The sequence below is a fragment of the Palaemon carinicauda genome, chromosome 14 (assembly GCF_036898095.1).
Source record: "Palaemon carinicauda isolate YSFRI2023 chromosome 14, ASM3689809v2, whole genome shotgun sequence".
Taxonomy (NCBI): domain Eukaryota; kingdom Metazoa; phylum Arthropoda; class Malacostraca; order Decapoda; family Palaemonidae; genus Palaemon; species Palaemon carinicauda.
This window is the reverse complement of record NC_090738.1, coordinates 128,285,642-128,305,622: the sequence shown is the minus strand read 5'-3', so window position 1 is coordinate 128,305,622 and position 19,981 is coordinate 128,285,642. Positions and strand designations below refer to the sequence as shown.

The following is a 19,981-nucleotide window of genomic DNA, read 5'->3' as shown; positions in this document are numbered from 1 at the left end:
TTACATTTAATGGCAGTCATTTATCAAAATATAAGGCAAGTTATTTTGATGGCAGTCATTAAGATAAGGCAAGTTACTTTTCATGGCAGTCGTTTATCAAAAGACAAGGCAAGTTACTTTTGATGGTAGTCATTTATCAAAATATAAGGCAAATTACTTTTGATGGCAGCCATTTATCAAGAGACAAGGCAAGTTACTTTTGATGGCAGTCATTTATGAAAAGATAAGGCAAGTCACTTTTGATGGCAGTCGTTTATCAAAAGATAAGGCAAGTTATTTTGATAGTAGTCATTTATCAAAAGATAAGGCAAGTTACTTTTGATGGCTGTCATTTATCAAAAGATAAGGCAAGTTACTTTTAATGGCAGTCATTTATCTTTATGGCAGTCATTTATCAAAGGATAAGGCAAGTTATTTTAATGTCAGTTATTTATCAAAAGTTAAGACCAGTTACTTTTAATGCTAGTTATCTATCAAAAGATAAAACAAGATATCTTTAATGGCAGTCATTTATCAAAAGATAGGGCAAGTTACTTTTGATGGCAGTTATTTATCAAAAGATAGGGCAAGTTACTTTTAATGACAGTCATTTATCAAAAGATAAGACAAATTACTTTTATTGACAATCATTTATCAAAAGATAAGACAAATTACTTTTAATGGTAGTCATTTATCAAAAGTTAAGACCAGTTACTTTTAATGCTAGTTATCTATCAAAAGATAAAACAAGATATTTTTAACGGCAGTCATTTATCAAAAGATAAGGCAAGTTACTTTTAATGACAGTCATTTATCAAAAGATAAGTCAAGTTACATTTAAATGGTGAAAGATTATTCAGTAATGTGGCATAGCCTTCGAAGGTTTCAAAGTAAGGTTGGGATGTTATTATTATTATTTTTTTTTTTTTTTTTTTTTTTGCCAAATTCTTATTCAGTGACATTAATACGAACTAGTCCCAGTCTCCAGAGGATGTGAGACATCGTATTTAAACTTTATTATTATTATTATTATTATTATTATTAGCAGTAGTAGTAGTAGTAGTAGTATTGTTGTTGTTGTTGTTATTATTTTCATTATTACTATTATATTTATTATTATTATAATTTTTATCATTATTATTACTACTGTATTATTATTATTATTATTATTATTATTATTATTATTATTATTATTATTACTGTTATTAAAATTATTATTATTATTAAAATTTTTATTATTATTATCATTATTATTATTATTATTATTATTATTATTATTATTATTATTATTATCAAAGATTTGCGTCCCGAACCTATGATTGTACAAAAGTCATACCGTAAAGGCTGTTTAAACTTGAGTGAGCTTGTGACGATGCGTCTAGATCTGTAGTACTCTCGTATATGTGTTCAGCTAAAGACGAGCGATGTTCCTCCGTTCTGTCAAATTTCATCATTCCATATTCATCTTGGATGGGATGTGAAGTAGCTCTCGTTGTACAAGTGTTCGTCGCTGTAGTAGAAGCCTTTCTTGAAGGGTTAAAGCTACATGAAGACGGATTTGTTAGACCGAAGGGGGTAGAGTCTCCAGAAAGTGAGGCTGGTGCCTCAGAGGTCTTAGAAAATGTTTGGTTTGAGTGCGAGTTTCTAGCTGGTGCTACAGAGGTCTTAGAAAATGTTTGGTTTGAGTGCAAGTGTTCAGCTGGTGCTACAGAGGTCTTAGAAAATGTTTGGTTTGAATACGAGTCTCCAGCTGGTGCTACAGAGGTCTTAGAAAATATTTGGTTTGAATACGAGTGTCCATCTGGTGCTACAGAGGTCTTAGAAAATGTTTGGTTTGAGTGTGAGTTTCCAGCTGGTGCTACAGAGGTCTTAGAAAATATTTGGTTTGAATACGAGTGTCCAGCTGGTGCTACAGAGTGCTTAGAAAATGTTTGGTTTGAATACGAGTCTCCAGCTGGTGCTACAGAGGTCTTAGAAAATGTTTGGTTTGAGTGTGAGTTTCCAGCTGGTTCTACAGAGGTCTTAGAAAATGTTTGGTTTGAATACGAGTCTCCAGCTGGTGCTACAGAGGTCTTAGAAAATGCTTGGTTTGAATACGAGTCTCCAGCTGGTGCTACAGAGGTCTTAGAAAATATTTGGTTTGAATACGAGTGTTCAGCTGGTGCTACAGAGGTCTTAGAAAATATTTGGTTTGAATACGAGTCTCCAGCTGGTGCTACAGAGGTCTTAGAAAATGTTTGCTTTGAATACGAGTTTCCAGGTGCTGGAACGAAAGGCTCACGAACAACCAATTTTGGAACTTCGAAAGAATGTTCGTCCGACCTTTCTCGATGGTCGACGCTAGGACAGATGATCCCTGGTGTCTTTTGTAAGGATTGTAAGGATTGGTGAGGATTACCCACAAAGTTACCAGACTGTTGCTCGGCAAACCGTGGTTCATTATATGATATATCGCGCGATGAACTTCTACTTTTGTTCGTCTTCATTATGCAAATGAAGATCAGCCCGGCCAGTGCAAATACCAAGATGGAGAATGTTATCAGGTACTTGAAGAAGGGGTCATTGATTTCGATTGATGGGAAATGTGAATCCTTGGAAATTGGTCCGCTTGGTTCATCGAATTGGCTGTGCGAGGTCTTGAGGTACCTTTCTGGAAATAAGAAAAAATGGGTAATTGTAACAGCTATTTGTTTTGGAATGATTACTTCATACTTTAAAGCAATTAGGCGAAAATCTTTATCATGATTTATTTATACTCATAGGAAATGGAAATGAACTTTCTAGATGATGATGTTAATGGTAGGACTTATTAATTTTTTTTTTTTTTTTTTTACAGATGGACAGAAAATCTGAGAGAAAAAAAATCGAGAAGGTAATATGAACCCTTGGAATGTATATAAGATAAGATAGGTAAATGTACAAGATCAAAAAATTCAAATCAGCTTTCTACACACACACACACACACACACACACACACACACACACACACAGATTACCCGGAGCTTTTTCTCCCAACGGAGTCTCATAGACCAGCGGCCATAGCCGTGTCCACCGAGATTTGGCCACGTCATAGCCACAAAAGGCCATTTATAAAAAGCTAAATACTCGCCTACTTACCTTCAACAATGGCAGTCGTTGTCTGTCGATTCTCAAAGCAGTCATATGTAATCCAGAACCCTCCGGCACCTGTTCTATTTTTCAAGATCAGCGAGACAGTGTTGCTGGCTTGAGTATCATCGTGAACAGGAAGATTTTGACCGTATTCTTCCAAAGCGTTGAAGCCATTAAAGGTCAAATTTATCATCCCGTTTTGTTCTATTCGTAGGTCAACGGACGTTGCATTAAAAGACCTAAATATTAATGGATTAGGAGGAAATGGTATCTCCATGATGCTCTTTCCATTCACTGAACCTGACAGTTTCAAAATCTCGCTTTGGTCTCTAGAGAGAAGAAGGTTACCCAAAGTTCGTGTGTCCCCTTTTGGAGAGGAAATTTGGACTGTGAGATTGAAGGTCCAATGCTTCACTCGGTCAGGAGTCACTTTGAATTTGGTTTTCCAGGTGCTGTTGATGTTACTCAAGATGATTTCTACATCGTTTGAAAGACTTTCGTTTTTGCAGGCTGAAAAGAAGCAAGGTTCTTGTATCATAAGCGTTGGTAAGCATCATTTTAAAAGAAAAACATAATCTTATATACATTATTGGTTTTTTTTAGGGGGGGGTATCATCATTATAAAAGAAATCAGAACTTTTATCATATTGTGGATATTTTTAATATATTGTTGTAAAGCTATGACTAAATTACAGGATTTTATATTTTGATTGATTATCAAACTTCTTGAATTGATCAACGTATTACATACTTATTTGTAGTAAGTTTTATACTATATAATAACCAACTTTTCTTACCTGCTCCATGCAATTGATTTCCTCCAGACAACTATAGTTTCAGCTTGTTATGGGGACTCTTGTGAAACCTAATATTTTATTCACAACAGCTTTTAAAATATAAACTAGAGGGGCACTCAGTAGAGCGCAGACCTCCGCCGCGGCAGCTTATTTCTCGACCTTTTGCTCGACCTTGACCTTTGACCTTAACATGTATTAATTGGCGTGGATTTTCATACACGTATGAACCAAGTTTGCAGTTCCTGCGACAATCATGTCCAAACTTATGGCTGATTACGTGAACTGGACATTTTGCTTGACCTTGACCTTTGACCTTAACACGCACTAATTGGCGTGGATTTTCATACACTCATATGAACCAAGTTGGAAGTCTCTGTGACAATAATGTCCAATCTTATGGCTGATTACGTGAACTGGACATTTTGCTTGACCGTGATCTTGACCTTTGACCTTGACCTTCCAAAATTTTATCATTTCCAGCTTCTTACATAACAGTTAATCCCTGCAGATTTCATTACTCTACAATTAGAATTGTGGCAGGAAGCTGTTCACAAACAAACACACACACAAATAACACACATACAAACAGTGGCGAAAACCTAACCTCCCTCCAATTTCGTTTGCGGAGATAATGCTCAGTACCCAAGCACCCTCTCCATACAAGCTAGGACCAGGGAGGGCCAGGCAATGGCAGGTAGATCTATTGGCTCAGCTAAGGAGCTGACAAGGGTGGTGAGGTTGCAGACACTACAAGAAATTACCGAATTTGACTCGGGCACACTATTCTATCTAATTTCTTTTCCTCTTGTTTTGTTAAAGTTTATTAGTTTATATAGGAAATATTTATTTTAATGGTGTTACTCTTCTTAAAATATTCTATTTTTCCTTGTTTCCTTTCCTCGCTGGGCTGTTTTCCCTGTTGTGACCCCCTGGGCTTATAGCGTCCTGCTTTTCCAACTGGAATTGCGGCTTAGCAAGTAATAATAATAATGATAATAATTTATCTGTTTTGACGTTGTTACTGTTTTTAGAATGATTTATTGTTAATTTATCATTTATTTATTTCCTTATTTCCTTTAATCGCTGGGCTATTTTTCCGTATTGGAACCCTTGGGCTTTTAGCATCTTGCTTTTCAAACTAGGGTTGTAGCTTGGCTAATAATAATAATAATAATAATAATAATAATTTATTGTTAATTTGTTATCATTTATTTATTTCCTTATTTCGTTTTCTCACTGGGCTATTTTTCCCTACTGGAGCCCTTGGGCTTCTAGCATCTTGCTTTTCCAACTAGGGTTGTAGCTTGGCTAATAATAATAATAATAATAATAATAATAATATGAAATATCGTTCTATAATAGCTGCTTTGGTTAGGTTTTTCGACCCACCCACCCCTCTTTTTTTTCTTTTTTCTTTTTTCTGAACTTGTTGGATCCGCGTTTGACCACGTATATTTATATATGTTTATTTTAAAATGTGATTGTTTACATATCTTACCTTGTGCAGTGGAAAGACACAGGAAGGAGAAAAGCAATAGGCCTAGCAAGCCCTTCGTCTCATTGCCCTGAACCATGCTGTCGATTTCCTTGCAATGATGTAGGACACAAAACGGAGAGAAAACTCTAAAGCACGCTTTTGAATTTTGAACTTCTCTCGTAACTGAAGTTACTGCGTTTCAAAGATGCGGAGAAAACTCTAAAGCACGCTTTTGAATTTTGAGCGTCTCTCGTAACTTAAGTTACTGCGTTTCAAAGATGCAGTTTGTGCGATGCCAGCATTCGAAAATGAATGATCTGTTAATAAAAGTCAATTTCCTTCCACAAAAACACGGATCTCCGACTATGGAGTAATCTGATCTTCCCGGGTCTCGAGATGTGGACGTTTCTTTGTTTTGATTCTTCTGAAATTTGTTTTTCTCTTTTGTTTTCGAGTCGAGGAAGACTTCCTGTTTATGTGTACAGTGTGTCGTAGTGAAGAAATAACAGATAAAAGAAGATGGATAGAAAAACAGGAAGTAAACGAGTACTTCCTGATCTTTATTCGTTTCTATTGGTTTTTCAAAAGCGTAATTATTTTTTACACAGAATGTGAGAGGAGTTTGTCTGGCGACTGGCGGGTGTTACCAACCAAGAGAGCAAGCAATTAACAAACCAGAGAGGAAGCAATTACCAAACCAGAGATCAAGCAATTTCCAAACCAGAGAGGAAGCAATTATCAAACCAGAGATCAAGCAATTACCAAACCAGAGATCAAGCAATTTCCAAACCAGAGAGGAAGCAATTACCAAACCAGAGATCAAGCAATTACCAAACCAGAGATCAAGCAATTACCAAACCAGAGAGGAAGAAATTACCAAACCAGAAAGGAGACAATTACCAAACCAGAGAGGAAGCAATTACGAAACCAGAGAGGAAGCAATTACCAAACCAGAGAGGAAGCAATTTCCAAACCAGAAAGGAAGCAATTACCAAACCAGAGATCAAGCAATTTCCAAACCAGAAAGGAAGCAATTTCCAAACCAGAGATCAAGCAATTTCCAAACCAGAAAGGAAGCAATTTCCAAACCAGAAAGGAAGCAATTTCCAAACCAGAGATCAAGCAATTTCCAAACCAGAAAGGAAGCAATTTCCAAACCAGAAAGGAAGCAATTACCAAACCAGAGATCAAGCAATTAACAAACCAGAGAGCAAGCAAATAGTATTGGCTAGCTAAAAGGCTGCGAAGCATGCTAGTAAATGCACCATAGTTCGCTGGGCTTACAAAACCCATATAGAAAATATTTATATCATCATTTATAACTTTCTTTTGGGGCGATAGTAACATGATCTTTTTATTTGCTTTCATGATGCAAACTGTATTATTATTATTATTATTATTATTATTATTATTATTATTATTATTATTATTATTATTATCACTTGCTAAGCTACAACCCTAGTTGGAAACGTAGAATGCTATAAGCCCAGTGGCTCCAACAGGGAAAAATAGCCCAGTGAGGAAAGGAAACAAGGAAAAATAAAATATTTCAAGAACAGTAATAACATTAAAATAAATATTTCCAGTATAAACTATAAAAACTTTAACAAAACAAGAGGAAGAGAAATATGATAGAATAGTGTGCCCAAGTGTACCCTCGAGCAAGAGAACTCTACCCCAAGACAATGGAAGACCATGGTACATAGGCTATGGCACTATCCAAGACTAGAGAACAATGGTTTGATTTTGGATTGTCCTCCTCCTAGAAAAGCTGCTGACCATGGTTACTGACCAATTCATCTCAAGTTCAAATTAGTCTACGAATCTTTCACGTCCTTCAGTAATAACATTCAGTCTACGATATAAGTCACAACGTCTAGACGATACCATGGTCTTCCATTGTCTTGGGTTAGAGTTCTCTTGCTTGAGGGTACACTCGGGAACGCTGTTCTTTCTTGTTTCTCTTCCTCTTTTTTTTTTATTTTTTTTTTTTGAGAAATTTATTTTAATGTTATTAAAAAAATTGTTTTTCCTTGTTCATCTCCTCGCTGGGCTATTTTCCCTGTTGGAGCCCCTGGGCTTATAACATCCTGCTTTTCCAACTAGGGTTGTAGCTTAGTAAGTAAGTAAATAATAATAATAATAATAATAATAATAATAATAATAATAATAATAATAATAATAACGTTGGTTGAACAAAATCATTTATTTTTTTATCCAAATTTCGTCAAAAAGCATCCAGTCGCATCTTACTTTTAAGGAATTTCTTATACAACTGATTCAGAGGCGTAGAAATTTGCTTTGAAAATAAGTGTAAGAAGGTTCATTCAAGTTTTATTATTCACCAAGAAGTTAAAAATAATTCCCTTTTTACGTCATCCGAGTACCGTAACAGTAACGGAGGAGGAGAACTTTGTAACGGCTCCTCCCATAACTTGCCACCAACTTCCCCTTCGAAGCGTAGACGCTATGTGGGGTGCAGATAGCTATGTGGCGTGTCAAGCATGCGTCCCCTGTTACTATACGATATCCTATAGGGAAACCTTACGGGTACTCGCGTCAGAAATTAGAATTCTGTGAAACCTATAGTTTAATTCTCTGGGAATATCTACTGTAGTCATATATACCCTTAGGAAGCTACTGAAGGAACCTTTCATCAGGATGACATGGCCTAAGCCCAAAAAAATTATCTTTTCGGGTTACGATAAGAAAAGATCAAATTTCACCAGGACCGAAGAGGATCCGGGTTTGGGAACGACGACGTCAGCTTTGCCGCGTCTCTGCTGAGCTTCGGACTCATGCCACGGTCGTCATGGTGCTTCCATCTTTTCCATTCTATCCCATCATCATCCTTATATAACTTTATCTCTTTCACTTATATAACCTTACCTCCTTCACATCCTTATCCTGCTTTTCCAACTAGGGTTGTAGCTTAGTAAGTAATAATAATAATAGTAATAATAATAATAATAATAATGTTATTTTTCTTAAAAAAAATATTTTTTCCTTGTTTCCTTTCCTCACTGGGCTATTTTCCCTGGGCATAAAATTATAGCATCCTGCTTTTCCAACTAGGGTTGTAGCTTAGTAAGAAAGTAAATAAGTAAGTGATAATAATAATAATAATAATAATAATAACGTTGGTTGAACACAATCATTTATTTTTTTATCCAAATTTCTTCAAAAAGCATCCAGTCGCATCTTACTTTTAAGGAATTTCTTATACAACTGATTCAGAGGCGTAGAAATTTGCTTTGAAAATAAGTGTAAGAAGGTTCATTTAAATTCTATTATTCACCAAGAAGTTAAAAACAATTCCCTTTTTTACGTCATCCGAGTACCGTAACAGTAATGGAGGAGGAGAATTTTGTAACGGCTCCTCCCATAACTTGCCACCAACTTCCCCTTCGAAGCGTAGACCCTATGTGGGGTGCAGATCAGGGTTGCCAGGTTTTCTAAATGAGAAAAGGCTAACTTTTAATCAACCACAGCTTTAAAAGGCCAACCCGTTATTAGAAAAAGGCCAAAAATATAATGTTAAAAGCCCATCTTTTTTCAGGATATTACTAAAGGCCAACTATTTAAAAAAAGGCCAAATTTGAGATTTTTTATGGCCTGAAAAAAGGCCAAACTGGCAACTCTGGTGCAGATAGCTATGTGGCGTGTCAAGCATGCGTCCCCTCTTATTATACGATATCGTATATTGACCTTGCGTATAGGGAAACCTTATTGGTACTCGCGTCAGAAGTTAGAATTCCGTGAAACCTATAGTTTAATTCTTTGGGAATATCTACTGTAGTCATATATACCCTTAGGAAGCTACTGAAGGAACCTTCCATCAGGACGACATGGCCTAAGCCCAAAATATTCCCTTTTCGGGTTACGATAAGAAAAGATCAAAATTCACCAGGACCAAAGAGGGTCCGGGTTTGGGAACGACGACGTCTGCTTTGCCGCGCCTCTGCTGAGCTTCGGACTCATGCCACGGTCGTCATGGTGCTTTCATCCTTTCCATTCTATCCCATCATCATCCTTATATAACTTTACCTCTTTCACTTATATATCCTACCTCCTTCACATCCTTATCCTTCTTACGGGATGCCAACGCAAGAGCCCGTGTCCTGCTACATGGAGGGCAATCTAAAAACCTACTTGCTTGGTAAGACTGACTTCAACCAAGGCTGTCTCACTTCAACCCGCTGTCCATTGATTTCACAAATGTTCCACGAATCAATTTTAAAAGATTTTACAATACGAGCAATATCATTAATGTAAGATTAATCTGAACATTCAAATATAGAATTTTTAAAAACTTTATAACTAATTTTAATTCCCCTGCCACTTGGATATACAACTATAGGCCTATGCCAAAATGAAATTTGTCTGCCACGTTTAAATCCAGTTTAGTAGTCCTCGAGATGATTTCCTGGATTAACAATGCCCAAATGCTTTTCTCTATCTTATAATTATGATTGTTACTGTTACTGTAATCTATATATCCAGGCTATAACAGGACCCATGGATTAGTTTGATAATGTGGCAAACAAAGAGGACTTTTAAGGTTAAATTCCTGTGTTATCTTTAGGCGATGCTCCTCAGGTGTGTGTAATCACACACACACACACACACACACACACACACACGCATATATATATATATATATATATATATATATATATATATATATATATATATATATATATATATAATGTGTGTTTTTTAACATGAATAGAAAAAGAGCCTTTATTATTATTATTATTATTATTATTATTATTATTATTATTATTATTATTATTACCGAAGAACATAGAAGGCCTCTAATATACCAAGTGATCTTCAACAGAATGTCCAAGTGAAAATGAAAGAAATTATCGATGAAGAGAGTAATTTATTAAGGCACTGGAAGTAATATCAACATATCTAAATAATTCTTTATCATTTACAATGCATTGAATTATCGGGAGAAAGAGTAGAGCCAAATATTCAGAGAAACTAGTTCCTAAAAACTCAAAAACCAACTATGCCTCTCTCTCTCTCTCTCTCTCTCTCTCTCTCTCTCTCTCTCTCTCTCTCTCTCTCTCTCTCTCTCTCTTTTTTCCAGAGCCTACTAAGACTTAATCTAATGCCCATATCTAGCCCACCCTCAAATACGAATCTGAAGAAACAAAATTCCTGAAATACGAGAAAGTTAATTGAAAATCGAAGAAGACAGAGAATACCAAAGATTTTTCAGCCAATATTTCTAGACAGACTCACAAATCCACCGTACACGGCTGCAAATATGGTGCTTAAGAAAGCTAGTTCTAAAACAACTGTCCCCAAAGTTAAAATCAACACAAACTTAGGAAATACTGTAGGGTTACATATGCAGTTTTCCTCGTCCGAATCTATAGCGGATGGGTCTAGCTGGAGGAGAGGTTTTATACACGTACAGATGCAATTGCCGTACATTGAATAGCCTGTGGAGAAAAGGAAGTGATATTGAATTAGGGGTTTGAACTAGCTTGATGTTCTTGTTCTGTTTTTTTTTTTTTTTTTAAGTTAATTGTATTTTAGAGATAAAAATATTCTATGGGTATTTGATATTCATTAACTCGTGTATACATTAGGTATATGTATGTATGTATATATGTATGTATGTATGTATTTTATGTATGTATGTATGTATGTATATATATATATATATATATATATATATATATATATATATATATATATATATATATATATATGTGTATGTATATATATATATATATATATATATATATATATATATTATATATATATAATTATATATATATGTATATATATGTGTATATATATATATATATATATATATATATATATATATATATATATATATATATATATATATATATATAGAATAGGATAGCCAACATCCAGCTTAACATTTTCATGTATATTACCAAAATCGTACGTTTCGGGACATAATTTAATTTTCAAGGTAGGAATTAAAAAAGAAATACAAATTAAAACAAATTTAATATTAAAAGCTCAGGAGCCTTAATGTATGAAACAGCAAACTAAGAATTACATATTAAAACAGGCTGATTTTGATAATTTTGCTGTTTTATATATTTAGACGATTGAGCTTTTAATATTAATGTTGTTGTAATTTTTGTGTTTTATATTATATTTTCCAGTTTACGAATTAGACATTAGGAGGATCCATACTGCTGATTTTATATATATATATATATATATATATATATATATATATATATATATATATATATATATATATATATATATATATATATATATACATACATACATACATACACATACCCCTGTATAATATATATATATATATATATATATATATATACATACATACATACATACACATACCCCTGTATAATATATATATATATATATATATATATATATATATACATACATACGTTACGTACATACACACACACACACACACATATATATATATATATATATATATATATATATATATATATATATATATATATATATATATATAAACTTGAAAAATTAAAAGAGCAATGTTACCTTCCATCGAGCGTTCTTTTCCACATCCAAACACCAATCCAAACTTGTCCGCACCTTCAATGTTCTCAACCTGAAGGTAGACCTCGAAGTCCTCCAGGTGAAAGCTAGCGACATCAAGAGCTGGAAGCCTCCTGATCCATCTGGGTGCGTTGGTCTTTGATGTCAAAACACTAATCTCGACCCCAAAGTCGTCAATTTTTACGTTTAGTCGATTTAGTCTTCCAGCTGCGAATGTATCGGGCGAAAAAGTCATAATTTTACTGGTGTCTGGTCCCGTAGTTACCTGAAGATCGTCTTTCGTGTGACTGATGGTAAAACTGGCCAATTTATGTAAGTTGGGACTAGTGTTGTTAGTATTTAGTCGACGGACGTAGAGTAAATTTAGCGACAAGACCCACGAAGCTTTCTCCTCTGGGAGCAAGCCAATCGTTTCACTCCATTCTCTCTGGTGTTCTTCTAGTCTGATCAGGCGAGGCGTGACGAGGTCTGTCCTTTTACAGCCTGGACAGTAAGAAAAAAGAAGAAGCATTAAACCTGATTTGGAGGAAAAGACAAAGCAGTATATGAAGATCATCTTTGGAGGCGCCATTGCAAACTATGCCTCGCCCCTGAACCTGAACCTGATAAGGGATGAATTTCCGTTTTAATGCCAAAAAGGTCCTAAGTTCATGTTACATGCAGTTCATAAATTGTTAATTTTCAGATTATCTATTTAGCATGCATTTTATTACCAAGCTGAAGAAATGCCTTGTTTCATTTGTCGATTACCTTGCTATCGGGTAAATAATAATTTCCATACAATTATGATATTTACCCACATGATTTGTATATGGTACTGTATATGTATGTTTACAAATCCCCAAAAGTTTAGATAATAACTATAAGGAAAACTTACCTTCCACGCAGGTGAGAACTGGTGTTATCAAGAACCAAACTTTCCAGTTAAAAGGCATTTTTAAGGAATATGTCACACCTCTGAGTTCACACTTTTTTAGTTTTTATACGTTACACAACCGGATATACAGTATATACACATTACACGTGTGTATATAGGTCTTGGTTTTCTCTAATGAGATATAAAGCCAGAAGTCTCTTGCACTATTTTTTCTTTTTATATCCAAAGACAATTACATGGATAAACAGAACCTTTAAATGAATATTGCTTTTTTAAACTACAACGTAACACTTGAACAATTTGGATTACTAAAAGGGTGTATCCCTTGTGAGATGAAGCAATAATCGATAATCTTTGCAATGAAAGAAATACTGTGAAATTGCAATTCTAATTTTGAAATGTACTATTCAAATGAACAACGTAAATTTTTCGATTTCTAGTTCATGTGACACAGGATCGTAACGCACAAATTCCATTCGTAGTCTTAAAACAACTGAATGGCAACTTCTATGGGTTGATAGATCGAAAATATTTTGATAAAATATCTAGCAGTTTTTCATATAAAAAATGTGAGCTTTTTTCATAAACAGGTGGCATGAAATTGAACTGTCGGCTTTATTTTTATATGTAATTTCCTGTGATAATATTCATGTTTTTCTTACCAGCAATACCAAACAACTTTTTAGAGACAAGCCATATCAGCTAGAAACCTTCGTATTCAGAGCCTGTTTGTATTTCTCGACAAACATCCCTCTCTTGACAGGAAACAGTCCTTGTTAACCAAAGCCCATACAAAAATGAGATAATGGTGTATTAACGTGCGATCAATCGCTTTCCTCACATCATGCTATTGTTATTTCAATGGGTTCGAACAAGAAAATTTTGAAGGACATTTTGATAATCACAAGCACTATGACAGAGCTAAGAATATTTCTCTTTTCTTTGGAAGTGGGGATAGGAATTTTGTTCATAACCCAGTGCTGGGGTTGAGGAGACCACTCAAAACCTGGGTAAAACTTGGTTGTTGGGTAGAGGGAACATCCCAGGGGTTGAGGAGACCACTCAAAACCTGGGTAAAACTTGGTTGTTGGGTGGAGGGAACATCCCAGGGGTTGAGACCATTCAAACCCTGGGTACAACTTGGGTGTTGGGTGGAGGGAATATCCCAGGGGTTGAGGAGACCACTCAAAACCTGGGTAAAACTTGGTTGTTGGGTGGAGGGAACATCCCAGGGGTTGAAGAACTTGGGTGTGGGGTGAAGGGAATATCCCAGGGGTTGAGGAGGCTAAGAAAAATTATATTTCATGGGATTAGTTTACAGAATAGGATTTGTTTTAAGCAGAGAACATAATTGTCCAATTTTGTAAGGGTACAGCACTGCAAGATGCGAGATAATTTGGTATCTTGTATGAAATACATGGGATACAGCATCAAGAAAGTTTAGTCATTTTAATAAGCAGGCTAGTTATGTTACCCATTAAGATACAATCATTATAAATATGAAGGTCCTCTTTTGCGTTCACGTATCTCAACATTTTTATTCAACTCAATATACATATATATTTTTATCTTAATTTTTTTTTATATTTTATTATTTTGTGTTTTTACCATACTGAGCTGTTTTCCCCATTAGGGCCCTTTGGCATGTAGTATCTCTTATTTACACTTTGATAGTAGCTTTGCTAATGCCATTAATAATTAGCTAGTTGTGGACATTCTATTTAGATCCATGACCATCTTCCCTGAATCAAGCTTCGATTATACTGTATTTTTATTTTTTTTTCCACATTTAGTTCCTTGGCCTGTTGAAAAATAATATAGTCAGGGGCCACCGTGCTTAAAGTGTACTCAAACCAACCGAGGGCCCAGTTAAACTAAAGTACAGTAATGGCCTTCTTTATGGCATTTCACCTCATGGCATTTCTGATAGTATGTCACTCATCCTTAAATATCAAATATCAATTTTAATATATTAAATTGACATTATAATATTTGATGTCTTTCTCGCACAATAACGATGAAAGGTGGCCAAAAAAAGTAAATGGTACGCCCATGTATACTGACTGAAGCAGTTAACTTCTTTACTTTTTTTAGTTGAAAAAGTCATTTGTGATAGTTTGTTAACAAAATATGCTTAATGTTTAATTTGTGACTTTTAAAGATAAAATACCTGTATAAGCTAAAATATTTCATTAATGACTTGAAACAAGGATTACAATATAAAAAAAAAAGGGTCACAGTGACTACTGTAGTTTCAAGTATCCCGACTGACATTGGGTGTGTGGGCTGTCAGAGAGTTCTGCAGGAGAAAATGTCGAACCACTTCCTTCAACCTTTCAATTCTGCTCTGAGATGGAAAACTTTTTCCCGATCGGGAAGCATGTCTCAGAGTAGGAAAAGGGTCTCCACTAAGTTTGCTAGAATCAGCCAGACATCCAGATAACGGAATAAAGAAATGCTGTAGGGCCAGGAAAAACTAGAGTTGAACACTTGTGATGCTGTCCACAGGCCGAGCACAGCACTCGAAACTGGTGTACTATATCTTGTAATGCAGTTGTAATTGTAGGTACTTCCTCGAAGTTGGATGGATCGGGATCTGGAAGTACATGTCTGTCTGTGACTGCGATCTCCATCTTGATCGGAGTTTGAAGGATAAACTCATTCAAGTCCTCCAAACGTCTTCTCTACAAAAAAGTTGACTGAAGAAGCCTGGGGACCCGTCAATGACCTGGAAAGTATCCTTCTCTGAACCGCCTGAAAGGGTAATGTTCTTTGCTGATCCTTTCACGAAGGACAATGGACTATTTGGACAACGAATCAGGAGGAAGAGCGCTAATGAACGGGATGATGTACCTTGCATGACCAAAGAACACTTACTGTCCAAGGTTCGGCCCTATGGAACTACCAACACTGTCACCTGCGTCTCAGGCAACCATCACTAGTAGTGGAATTGTGGGGGATTGCTCCCCCTAGTGGGGTACTGTCCACGTCTAGCAACTCTCCCTCCCCTTCCTCAAGGCCCTTTACCTTTAAAGCTTTGTCTTGAAGGATCACTCTTCCTAGTGGTGGTCTGCCTTAAAGGATAATTGAATGTCTTGTACGCCTGCCACTGCAGAGCAGGTGGAGCCTTTGGCACAACTGGTGCCAAAGAGGGGCCCAGGATGTTACTGCCACCAGAGAACCACCTGTCCCTGACCAGTTGTCCATCCAAAAAGAGGCTTGAAGGGTTGCCATTGCCATTGCCAACCTCTCCATGCCTGAAGCATCACTGGCCAAAAACACAACTGGTTCTGCTGCTAACTTCTCCGCTGACAAGCCTTGGGCCAAAGCTGTCACTGCCGGGTCTAAAGACAGGGGTGAAGGGTTATCATCCAGGATGTCTTAATACTTCCTCTGCATCATGAATGGGGGAGGAAGTAGTCTGGATAAGTTGCCAGCCCTAAACGAGTCCTTCCTCACGAAGATCTGCTAGTTAACCTTCTAAGCCAATACCTTGGACCAAGAAAGCTCTAACCTTAGCTTCTTGGGCATAGGGGTGCAACAGAGAAGCTCTATAGTCATGTCTTGCTCCTCTTGGGTGGAGTATATGGGTTCCCTAAGGCCATTAACTGTCAGGATGCACGACAGAACTTGGAAGAAAACCAAGTCCGACTCACCCTGCTCGGTGGTTGGAGCTTTAGGGCTAGCTGGTGCTGGCAGTACACCTGCCGAACAGTTTGAATCATTGTCACAGTCTACATCCATGAGTTAGGGGAGGGTCAACGTCATTATAGGGTACCTCAGTAAGGGAACACGGCCTAGGAGAAGCCTCCTGAGATGTGGGAGCCGACATAGCAGCGACAACTTGTTGGATTTGTTTCTGGACAATGGGATTTGCTACCAATTTAGAAGCCCAGTTTTTCTGGAAGGATGTTGGGTCCTTCTGATCCCGAAACTTACCTGCGAAGAAGATAGGGTGCAGTGTGCCTCCTTCAGGAGAGTCCCTGAGAAGTGAGAGAAAATTCTAGATGCGGAATGGAAGAGGCAGTAGTCTGCCTTGACAGGCGAGATTCTACGTCGTGAGATCTTGATCCCCTACTGGTTCTGGGATGAAGATTGTCTCCTGGAGGAGGAGTGACCTGCCTTGACCTTCAACGCCTCTGATGGATCTTTGTTGGGTAGAAACCCAGCCTTTCTAACATGAGGTCAAGCTCTGAAACCCTTACCCTGGCAGCCACCATTTCCAGATGCTTTTGGTACCTGAAAAATTATGCAGATGACATACTTATGAGGGTTGGCGCAGGAGACGATGGTACCAGCGCCCTTGGCAGTAGGGCAGGGTTAGCATGAGTGGTGGCCGTCGTGCCCCACCATCTCGGGTGAGGTAGCCTTATGGTTCCCTAGAGACACCAGTCGTCAAAGGAAGGGCAACAGGATCGTCAAGGTGAACCGACGAAGCCATAGTCCCAACCAGACCAGCTCAGGTGGCTAAAGCTGCGTGATCAATTTTTCGAATCCAAACTTGAGTCAGGATCCCAAGGAGTTGCAGGAGGCTGAGCACATGAGTGTATTCTTGTTTGTGTGCACACGCGTGGCCCGTGTGAGAGATATCATGTTATGAGCGAAAATATCAAGAGAACTCTCCAGGGGTTTGTGCGAGGTTTTTTCGTGAACATAAGCCTCATGTCTGATCTCAAAAGGCAGGGAGAACTCGGCAGGATGCTAGCGAGGAAAAGGCAGATGAGTGGGAAGAGCCAAAGGGTGGTATCAGCTCTCCACAACTCAACAGTCAAGTCCTCTACAGGGACAGTTGCTTTGGGTACACACTTCATGGGCTGCAGGGATTTTGTATGCCTTTGTGGGGAGAAGAGATGCCCATGAATCCCTTCTTTTGGTTCGAAAGGGAAAGGGTTGAGGCCAAACCCTGGCTGGAGCAGGCAGAAGCTCCTGCTGTAAACCACGCTTCAACACCTCCATGTGCTGGTCCTTCGAAGGAGAACCAAAAAGTCCCAAGGAACATCATAACTGACGCAGGACATCAAGGGAAGATTCTCCACGTGGAAAAGGCACTGCTGCTTTGCTAGGGGAAGCAACAGGGTCTTCCAAATCAGAAGATTGGCCTAGGATCAAAGGGACATCCCTCTTACCCGATCATCCTCACCGAACGGAGAAAGGCAGGTTGGGGGAGTTCCACAAGAGGAAATTAAGTTTGGGATTCTTAGCCTTCGGGGCAAGAGCTGAGGCGAAGAATCACTTTTCGACTTCTTCTTTTTCCGGTGGAACTACCACCACTTGAAAGATGGGCACTCTCGACACTTGCCGCAAGGAAACGCCTCTGGGTAGGAGTGTCCTTTGCATAAAGGGCAAAGCTGGAAAAGATCCATGTCCAAGGAGGACCTGAACATGCCAAAAGAATGTCCCGTTGTGCCCAGACAAACTCATGTGTATGCTTCCTCAGTAAACAATCAGCACAGTTCCACCTGGAAAGAGAAAAAGAAAACAAAATTAATACAGCCGTGAACAGAAAATGGGATAGCACAGTGGGAGATGTCTACTCTCTACCATGGCCGAATCAAAAGTGGTCGATGTAGTGTGTAGGTGGACTGGGCTTCGCCTCGCTACCCTATCTCCTGCTGGCAGGTTGTTGCCACCTTGCTGAAAGTTTTTATGGCCAGAACGCCAGCTCACACTGAATCTAACTCGCATGTAGAGAACGAGGGTTTGTATTCTTGTCAGAAGAAATATGTGCGTGTGTTATCGACAATGGGTTCATCCACATATAAAAGGGAAAATGCTGCACGAAGGACAAATAAAATTCTTCCACATTCGGTTTAGAGAAATTACTTAGGTTTGCAGCATACTGAACCTTGTTCAAATAATCCCTTACTTACAAACAAATCAGCCATCCTAAGGAGGGTTGAGATAATGGCTCAGTGTATCTACTGTCCATCTGAATAAAAAAATTGTACAAAATGCTAAATAAGGCATAGAGTAGGTAGTAGCCTCTAAAGTTTACAGGACATGCTTATGTAGCTATTGCTACCATCCATTTGTCTATTCGCTTGAATAAAAACGCATTCCACATATTTAAGGATATTTTACAAACATCTACAGCTTATACAAGAAAAGATGAGTAAGAATAAAGATAAGAGTTGCATCTTAAAATAGGGAGACACTTAGGATAAAAACACACCTTCCTTTGGATTTTACTATAATTTATAAATTCTTTATACATGATAATTTTCTGATAACGGAATACTTATAAAAAACCACAATGACTAGAGGCATCCAGATGATAAAAAGAACTTCCTCATGTACTGTATATCAATTACTTCTAATATTTTACATATTACAAAAGGACTAATCTTCAATTTTCATCTGGGGGAAATGTTCAACATAAACTTCTATAAAGTACAGTGCTTGCTCTTTGAGACGACTCTTCCAAGCCAGGAACTTGTACAAAAGAAAAATATCTAGATGTATAAAACTATTGAGGACATAAGGCACAATGATACTGGATTCCCCTAAGAAATAATTCTGCATATTATATACAAGTAAAAGAAACAATGGTAAAAACTGTGCATGTGAAACAATTCATTTTAACACCCCTGTCATGTTGGTATCTCTCCCAAGGATACATCCTGGAGGACTAAGTAATTAGGATTTATAACACATTGCTTAAAAGATCCCGAGGCAGCAGTGCCTAAGTGGTTCAAAAAAATGGTCCTCATACAGTTAACCCTTTTACCCCCGGGGTATTAAGAAATTTCCAACCCTTAACCCCCAGGGGATTATTTTTTTCTCAGCACATTTTGCAGTATATTTTTTTTAAATTGCTCTAACAGCCTTAATTTTTGTCATAGAGAGGTCAGGTTGGTCTCATTCTCTTGGAAAATGCCTGAATTTTCTCAAAAAAATTATCAAAAAATATGAAAAACAAATTTTTATAGCTTTTTTTTGCAAGGACGTACCGGTACATCCATGGGGGTAAAGGGATGGCTTTTGTGAAACGTACCAGTACGTCCTTTGGGGGTAAAAGGGTTAAATACTTGCGGAAGGGAAAAACACACTTGTGCCTTGATTTGCTGCGCGAGCAAATATTACGAAGACATAACGATAACCTTTGCCAATTTGCAGGTCATTTTTCAAGGCCGAAACTTGCTGCTCATAACATGAAGAATACTATCATGTAATAT

General features: G+C 37.3%; 2 protein-coding genes across 2 annotated transcripts; one reads left to right on the top strand and one right to left on the bottom strand.

Annotated features, from left to right (window-relative positions):
- Positions 1-1,292: 1,292 nt before the first annotated feature.
- LOC137653018 (uncharacterized) lies at positions 1,293-5,577 on the bottom strand. Its single transcript, XM_068386408.1, has 3 exons — positions 5,387-5,577; positions 3,098-3,601; positions 1,293-2,629 (listed from the first exon to the last, which is right to left on the bottom strand). Exons 1-3 carry the CDS (start codon positions 5,460-5,462, stop codon positions 1,293-1,295), a joined length of 1,917 nt encoding a protein of 638 aa, XP_068242509.1. The 5' UTR covers positions 5,463-5,577.
- Positions 5,578-5,643: 66 nt separating this feature from the next.
- On the top strand, positions 5,644-6,564 carry LOC137653017 (uncharacterized). Its single transcript, XM_068386407.1, has 2 exons — positions 5,644-5,652; positions 5,974-6,564. Exons 1-2 carry the CDS (start codon positions 5,644-5,646, stop codon positions 6,562-6,564), a joined length of 600 nt encoding a protein of 199 aa, XP_068242508.1.
- Positions 6,565-19,981: the final 13,417 nt, after the last annotated feature.